Genomic DNA, 8,518 nt, shown 5'->3' with positions numbered 1-8,518 from the left:
TATATAATACCACAAAATTTTGTACAATCTTTGTCTCAATTCTCCTACAATTGTTATACCATGAATCAGAGTTTATATTGCATTGTGAATCCTGATACAAAAATTTTGTACATTCAGTTAACATATTTTGTACCTACAGTTAAGAGTTTGTACATGTAAACAAATAACTTGATAATTGCTGACACATAATATAGTTATAACTACAGGTACAAAACTATCAATTGCAGGTGCATAATGTGTCAACTATAGATACAAAATTTGACTTGATAATTATTGACACATAATATGATAGCTACATGTACAAAAACTATCAACTGCAGATACAAAATATGTCAACTATAATTATGTACACCGGATACTTGGGTGTGGCAATGGGATAGTAAAGGCGTTTTTACGATGAAATCTTGTTATAGACATCTTTCTTCCCAAGCTACGGACACGAGGCCATGGGCTTCAATCTGGAATCTTAGTGTTCCACCTAAAGTTAGAATGTTCGGTTGGCAGTTGGCAGCTTCATATTTACCAACTCGTGATGCACTGTTAACACGACATGTTGATTGGCAGTTGGCAGCTTCATATTTACCAACTCGTGATGCACTGTTAACACGACATGTTGATTGTAATATTATATGCCACATGTGCAGGGAAGAGAGTGAGAGTGCGCATCATTTATTTGTTGCTTGCCGTGAGGCTCTTGTGGCGCGGAGGAAACTGGGGCTTCTGATCACCCATGTCGCTGGAGATACTGTGGGTGAGTGGCTCTTTAATTGCATTGCAGTGTTGTCACATGACCAAATGTCCAAGTTATTGATGTTGTGTTGGGGTTTGTGGACGGCCAGGAATGACGTGGTTTGGAATGCTCAATCTTGGGACCTGGAGTTGATGTTGCGGCGTACCATGGTGTTTTGGGAGAATTGGGGTGCGGCACAGTGTGTAGATGGCGGACAGCAGACTGGGGGGACATTGGGGCGGTGGGAGAGGCCGAGAAGGGGAAGGCTCAAGTTGAATACGGATGCTTCAGTTGATAAGCAGCATGGTAGAGTGGGGTTCGGATGGGTGTTAAGAGATGATGATGGTAGATTTCGGGCTGCCAAGAATGGAAGGATGATGGGGCTTTTTCGAGCTAGAGAGGCCGAGGCCATGTGTATGCGAGAGGCACTGAGTTGGCTGAAGGATACGGGTATGGGTAATGTGGAGGCCGAAACATATTCACAACTGCTTTGTAATGCTATTCATAGTGAATCATTTTTCTCTTCGTTTGGGTTTTTGGTAGGAGATATTAAAGAATTGGCATCTTCCATTAATGATGTCGAATTCCGGTTTATAAAACGATCTGCGAATCAGGTAGCCCATACTCTAGCCAGGGCGGCTGTTTCTATGCCAGATTGTGGGTGGTGGTTTGATGTGCCACCGTTTTTTCTTGTAACTTGTCTGATGATATAATGAATTAAGTTGTTCGTACCAAAAAAAAAAAAAAAAAAAAATATAAAATCTGAGTGTTATTTTTGAATTAGGGTCTACAATACAAGGTAGACCACCCTGGTCCATGGTATAATTTGCCATTTCTCCTATATATATGAGACAAAATTTTGTACAATCTTTGTCTCAGTTTTCATATTATATTGGTAAACTTACTAGAGGGTAGACGCATTTCTTTGTTTAAATTATAGTTTCATCTAAAAAATGTTGTATTGGTGCTCCAAGATTCTTCATGTTACAGACTTACAGATTCCACCAAAGATGTTTGGACGTATTTCACTTAGTAATCCTATGCAACTTAGATTAAGATTGTAGCCACGACAACTGCCGATTGTTGAATAATAGTACCCATTGCAAAAATCCACAATTTTCTAGTACCTTCTCTATTTTTCATGAACACTAGAATCTATTGTTCCGTCCCACAGAGCCCATCCACACTTACTAAATTAAGCAAAAATAAAATTAAAAATTAAAAAAATATTACCACAATATTTTATATAATTTTCAAAAAAAAAAATTAAAAATTGAACTCAACTAAGAGAGTACTTGTTGACAAGAATCGAATTCATGATCATTTAGATATGAGAATTATACCTAGCTTCACTCATTAGACAATTTATTTTGAGGCCCGGTTATATATGTATATATGTATGTATGTTAATTGGATAGTTATGCTGTGGGCTCGTGCCCAGCGTGCTTCATGCGCACGGATAACGGTGCCGTCAGGCACCGTTATCTTCCCTTTTTTTTTTTTTTTTTTTTAAATTTAATTTCAGACCGCTTTGTTATAGGAGCATATATTCACAACTTTGTGTTTATAATTTCATAACTGTACATTCATAATTCCATAACTGTACATTCATAATTCTATAACTGTACATTCATAATTCCGTAACTGTACATTCATAATTCAATAACTGTAAATTCATAATTTTCGAAGCTCTATGTTCATAATTGTAAGTTCATAATGTCAGAGTTCTATGTTCATAATTTCATAACTGTACATTCATAATTCCATAACTGTACATTCATAATTCCATAACTGTACATTCATAATTCCATACTGTATATTCATAATTCCATACCGAACATTCATAATTTTCGAAGCTCTATGTTCATAATTGTAAGGTCATAATTCCATAACTATACATTCATAATTCTATAACTGTACATTCATAATGTCATAACTGTATATTCATAATTTCATAACGAATATGCCGTTAACGGCGTTTCGAACAATTTTTTTTTTTATAATTAAAACAGCGTCGTTTTCCATGAAAACGACGCCGTTTTAGCGCCGTGCGCACCTTGCAAGGTGCGCACGTGCGCATAGCATAATTTGCCATGTTAATTATAATTTCATAGATTTGAATTTTGTCCTGTTTATGACCACAGTAATCCGAGGAAATGCTCCTAGGGCAATAAGAACAATACGCCTGGCCCAAGGCATATATATATAATTTATTTATCTCTTTGTATCTAACGCTATTTAGTACTTACGTACAAGTTACAACAAGAATTCCCTCTAATGCCCTGCATGACTTGAAGTATCCCTATCCTTTTGGAAATAATAATAATAATAATAAGGGAAAATGACACTTCTTCCCCCTAAGTTATATACTTATAGCACTTTCTCCCCCTGAATTATTTAAGTGGCTGTTTTTCCCCCTGATAATAACTCAGGGGGAAAAAGTGCCATTTTCCCTAATAATAATAATAACAACAACAACAACAACAACAAGGAGCAGGATGATGATGATGATGATGAAATTCAACAATAATGTAAGATATTAGCCATTTGCACTTATGTTGAAAAATTGACCTCTAAGTGACTATTTTGTTGATGAATTATTTTGAGTTAGGTCTACTAACCATTTTAATAGAGTGAGAATGGATTTAAACTTTCCCGGACGAAGAGATAAATTTTATATAGTTATATATTCAAATTAAAATAGTTAATGAACTCAAAGTGTATTTGGAAAAAGATGGGATCGGAGGAGATCAGCACTATTCTATTCTAAAACTTCGAAACTCCCAAAGAGTATGTATGAGGGGATTAGTATATATTCCATATATACGTTTGATGTTTTCACCTTTTAAAAAGTGTGAAATATATTATTATTATGAAATTCTCTCTTACCCGCTTGTAATATTACTCTTTCTTTTTTAATGATTCAGTTATAAATAAGCTCATGACCAAGTAGTTGTGCCTAGTGGAAAGTAATATATACTCATAATCACAGCTTGGAGTTGAAGCAAACATGAATATTCAGTTCTTCATTACCCTCCAACTACTCATCTTCTTTGCTCTCTCTTTATCCTCCTCCACCACCTATGGTAAAAAAAGTTATATCTTCAACTCAGAATTTTCATTATTACTAATTAGCTAGGTAACAAAGTATTTATACGTCACTCTAATTATTATATAGTATAGCATTATTTACATAATATTTGATACAATATGATTTAGGAGTACTTTATATAAATGACACAATTAATTTCACACTTTGAAAGTGACAAAAATATTTTCACTTTTGATCTTTGATTGTAGCCGGGAATTCGAAGCTTTTCCGGGAGTACATCGGGGCGGAATCCGCCGCCGTGAGGCTGTCGGACGTGCCGATAAACCCCGGGGTTGAGTTCCACTTTATCCTAGCATTCGCCATAGATTACACCACCGGCGGCAAACCATCTCCGACCGATGGCAAGTTTAACGTTTTCTGGGAAACCAACCACCTAAGCCCCAGAGACATCTCCGCCATAAAGTTGCATCACGGCAACGTCAAAGTCGCGATCAGCCTCGGCGGCGACACCGTCACGAAGCACCAAAAAGCCTACTTCGCCCCCACCTCCACCGCGTCGTGGCTGAAAAACGCCGTTTCTTCCCTGACCGCCGTGATCGAGGAGTACAACGCGGACGGAATCGACATCGACTACGAGCACTTCAAATCGACGCCGGAGGAGTTCGCGGAGTGCATCGGAGAACTCGTCACGCAGCTGAAGAAGAGCGGCGCGATCTCCTTCGCGTCGATTGCGCCGTTCGAGGACGACGGCGGCGAAGTGGCCGGAAATTACCGGGCGCTGTGGAGGAAATACGGCGGCGTGATTGACTACGTGAACTTCCAATTCTACGCGTACGAGAAGCTGAGCGTAGCGGAATTTGTGGGCAGATTTGAAGAACAATCTTCCAAGTATGACGGCGGGCAGCTTCTGGCGAGCTTTGTGAACAAAGGCGGCGGCGGATTGGGTCCCGGCGATGGATTCTTTGACGCTTGCCGTGAGCTGAAAGGGAAAGGGAAACTTGGTGGAATCTTTGTCTGGTGCGCAGATGAATCTGCCCAGTTTGGGTTTAGAAATGAGAAGAAATCTCAAGATTTGTTGGTCAAATGAATCACTGCAATGGGTATTACAGGAGTTCCTGAAAAAAAAAAAAAAGATTTGAAGTTTGTTAATAACAAGAAACATATGTGTAAATGATCATACATGAACCTTAGTTACTTTAATAATGTAAGATTTTATTTTGTGCCATTCAACTTTACCTAAAAAGTTAGTTAGGTCTTTAAACAATCGTTATATCATGTACCACGGCGCACATAGTACTGTGCATCCCGCGCTTCCCAAAACAACATCGTTTTGATGAGTTATGTAGGGAGTTGATTTGATTATGTGTATTTGTTTACAATTATGTGTATTTGTTTATATAATTATGTACATTTTTTTATACAATTATGTACATTTTTTAATACAATTATGTACATTTTTTTAATACAATTATGTACATCCGAAACAGGAAATTTATGTGTATTATGTTAAGAATTTATGTTTATTATGTTAAAAGTTGATGTATATTATGTATTATGTTAGATTATGTGTATTATCTTTTTTTTTTTTTTTAAAGTATGTGTATTTTGTTATACAATTATGTACATTCATGTATACAATTATGTGTATTTCAGTATAAAATTATGTACATTTTTGAACATGAGATTTTTTTTTAAAAGAAAATTAACCGCCAACACAGGGTAGCGAAATTTCAATAAAATAAAAATAAAAAATCTGAAACGACGTCGTTTTACATTAGGGCGCACAATGCAATGCGTGCCCTGGTGCACGATATAAATTGCCGTCTTTAAATATTTTAAAGTTACAATTAAACCATCAACATTGTATTTGGTGCAATGAAGCCCAAAATCCGGTTAGAGTCGCCTTCTCCGGTGATCTGAGAAGGCAACACTGGGTCGCCTTCCTTCCCCGCGACCAGTGACCGTTCGCCTGTCACCTATCCTTTTTTTGTTAGAATTTGAGCTAAGATGTTGCCGAAATCATAGTTATCTGCTATCATAGGTCACTAATCGATTTTTGGACTTCATTGCACCAAAATACAATGTTGATGAGTTTAATTACAATTTTAAAATATTTAAGGCATAATTGACTTTTCAGAAAAAGTTTGAGAGCCTATTTAACCATTTCTATTTTTATTTTTATTTTGTTGATTATGAGTTCTCGACTAATGGACTATAGGTAAGTAGGTACGTAACTAAGTAATTAGTTCTGCTTCGAGATTAAATTAAGAGTTGAAAAATATGTTAACAAGTTATGAATTCAAAGTAGTTTATTATAAATTTAGGGAAAATCAACAATTTGGTCCCTCAATTATTAGCGAAATATCAATGTAATCCCTTAATCGCTAAATCATCGAATTAGTCCCTGGAAATAACTGTTTTTAGTTGATTTGCCCCCTCCGACCGTTTTCCGTTGAGAATCCGGCGAATGCTCCGATTTGACATGGGTAAGTTTGTCATTTCACATTTTGGTCCTATTCTTTTTGTCCTATTTAATTGGTTTAGTCTTCTTCTTCTTCAACGATACAAGAAATTGAATAGAGAGCAGGTTTGAAGAGATTGAACAGAGAGCAGATTTGAAGAGATTGAACAGAGAGCAGATTTGAAGAAGAGAGAGTTCTGGAGCCCCCGTTTCAGCCCCGGCCGCCGTGGAGACCGCGTTTTCCGACGAGGATAAAGAGAGAGTTCTGGAAGAGAATTTGCTATTGAATCCAAACGATGTTGGAGCGTTAATGAGTTTGATGGAGATGAAGATCCAGAGCCGGAAAATTGCAGAAGCTATTGGCATTATCGATCGATTGATGGAGATTGACCAGAGCGATACGGAGTGGCTGTTGCTGAAGTCCCATTTGTATGCTTACAGTGGAGAGGTGGAAACGGCGAAAAATGGATTCAATGAGATTCTGGCAAAGGACCCTTTTAGGGTTGAGGCTTATCACGGACTGGTAATGGCTGCATCCGAGTCCAAATCGACCCAGGATTTGAAGGAAATCGAGAAAAGAATCGAGGAGGGGATGATGAAGCTGTGTAAGAAGCAAGGCAAGAAGGCAGAATTTAGGGATTTCAAGCTTTTGGAGGCGCAAATTCGGGCGATTGAAGGAAAACATGATGAGGCTTTGAAGGTTTATCAGGAATTGGTGAAGGAGGAGCCCAGGGACTTTAGACCATACATATGCCAAGGGATCATATACACATTATTGAGGAAAAACAATGAAGCTGAGAAGAACTTCGAGAAGTTCCGGAGATTGGTGCCCAAGGGCCATCCTTATGCAACATACTTTGATGAAACTATGATTGCAACAAAGGTTTTTGCACAGAAAATGGAGAACGAAATAGCAATGTCCAAGAAATGAAAAGCTTCGGTTTAATTCAGAGCCCCAAATTGGCCTGTTTGAGCTGTTCCTATTGTGGGATGCGGTATGCTGCAGTTTCTCTGTTGAGTTATTGACAAACATATACTTTACATATATTGTTTTGCATATGTGATAGTACTACTCTCTATGGTTTCATATTGTAGAGTACTACTCTCTCTGTTCAATCTCTTCAAACCTGCTCTCTGTTCAATCTCTTGTATCGTTGAAGAAGAAGAAGACTAAATCAATTAAATAGGGCAAAAAGAATAGGACCAAAATGTGAAATGACAAACTTATCCATGCCAAATCGGAGCATTCGCCGGATTCTCAACGGGAAACGGTCGGAGGGGGCAAATCAACTAAAAACAGTTATTTCCAGAGACTAAATCGATGATTTAGCGATTAAGGGACTACATTGATATTTCGCTAACAATTGAGTGACCAAATCGTTGATTTTCCCTATAAATTTATAAGTTCTAGTTAATTAATTATGACAAATTAACAAGTATCTTAAAATGATACACGGAGTAATTGCTTTATAGTTTATACTCAAACGAGACATGTCGATTCCTAATTAGATTGTTTCTTTATTCTCAGTCAAAATACTCTTTCTAGTCGGGACAATTGAGTCCCTTGTACTAGATCTTCCCTCTTAGGCCATGCCCATTGCCTCTCTAGTTGCACTACTTCCTCTGCTAGCCCACCAATGTGCACTAAGCTAGCTCATCGTCCAAACTCGAGACTCATGTCCCAACATATATACAATATTAGTCCCTACACAAATGCGCACTAAGCTAACTCATCGTCCAAACTCGAGACTAATAACTTAACATGCAAATCGAATCATTTGAAGTGTTAAATTAAATTCAAAGTAAACCAACACATATAGCTCAGCTCATGTATTGTGTATAAATCTTTGAAGCAACTACTTTTGTCCCTGCCTGGAGGATATATTCATATATAATTCATGGCAGCACATCATAAACACTTGACAATTGAAGTTTCAGTATTAAAAAGAAAAAAAATTTAAATGAAATTTTACCAACAACAACAATAATAATAATAATAATAATAATAATTTGGATTTTGGAGGCCTCTGCATCTACTTTAAATTTATCAAGAGTCAAAGCTGCTCACTGCTCTGTGCCTGTGTGTATTAGGCAATGAATAGAGCATAGAAGTATGGAGATGCCATAAAAAGCTAAAGCCCATGCTTCAAACCCACCATAAAGAAAGATATTTCTGAGCATAAATCTGAAATATCCAAAAAAAAAAAAAAAAAAAAACATATGGTGGAGGTGTTGATGAAATGGTGGCAAGTCTTAAAAATGCAGTTTGCAACTA

The 8,518-nt window shown here is 37.2% G+C and overlaps 3 protein-coding genes across 3 annotated transcripts; all 3 read left to right on the top strand.

Moving 5' to 3' along the window:
* Positions 1–396: 396 nt before the first annotated feature.
* On the top strand, positions 397–1,443 carry LOC109173878. Its single transcript, XM_019323222.1, has one exon. The coding sequence runs from the start codon at positions 397–399 to the stop codon at positions 1,441–1,443; it is 1,047 nt and encodes a 348-aa protein (XP_019178767.1).
* Positions 1,444–3,659: 2,216 nt separating this feature from the next.
* On the top strand, positions 3,660–4,959 carry LOC109174552 (chitinase 2-like). The gene is made up of 2 exons (XM_019323767.1): positions 3,660–3,816; positions 4,031–4,959. The coding sequence occupies exons 1-2, from the start codon at positions 3,741–3,743 to the stop codon at positions 4,867–4,869; spliced, it is 915 nt and encodes a 304-aa protein (XP_019179312.1). The 5' UTR covers positions 3,660–3,740; the 3' UTR covers positions 4,870–4,959.
* Positions 4,960–5,989: 1,030 nt separating this feature from the next.
* On the top strand, positions 5,990–7,262 carry LOC109173871 (protein SLOW GREEN 1, chloroplastic-like). The gene is made up of 2 exons (XM_019323212.1): positions 5,990–6,000; positions 6,433–7,262. The coding sequence occupies exons 1-2, from the start codon at positions 5,990–5,992 to the stop codon at positions 7,172–7,174; spliced, it is 753 nt and encodes a 250-aa protein (XP_019178757.1). The 3' UTR covers positions 7,175–7,262.
* The last annotated feature ends 1,256 nt before the right edge of the window (positions 7,263–8,518 follow it).

This window comes from Ipomoea nil, unplaced genomic scaffold, assembly GCF_001879475.1.
Source record: "Ipomoea nil cultivar Tokyo-kokei standard unplaced genomic scaffold, Asagao_1.1 scaffold0146, whole genome shotgun sequence".
Classification (NCBI taxonomy): Eukaryota; Viridiplantae; Streptophyta; class Magnoliopsida; order Solanales; family Convolvulaceae; genus Ipomoea; species Ipomoea nil.
The sequence above is the reverse complement of the archived record's forward strand: the minus strand, read 5'-3'. Positions and strand labels throughout refer to the sequence as shown.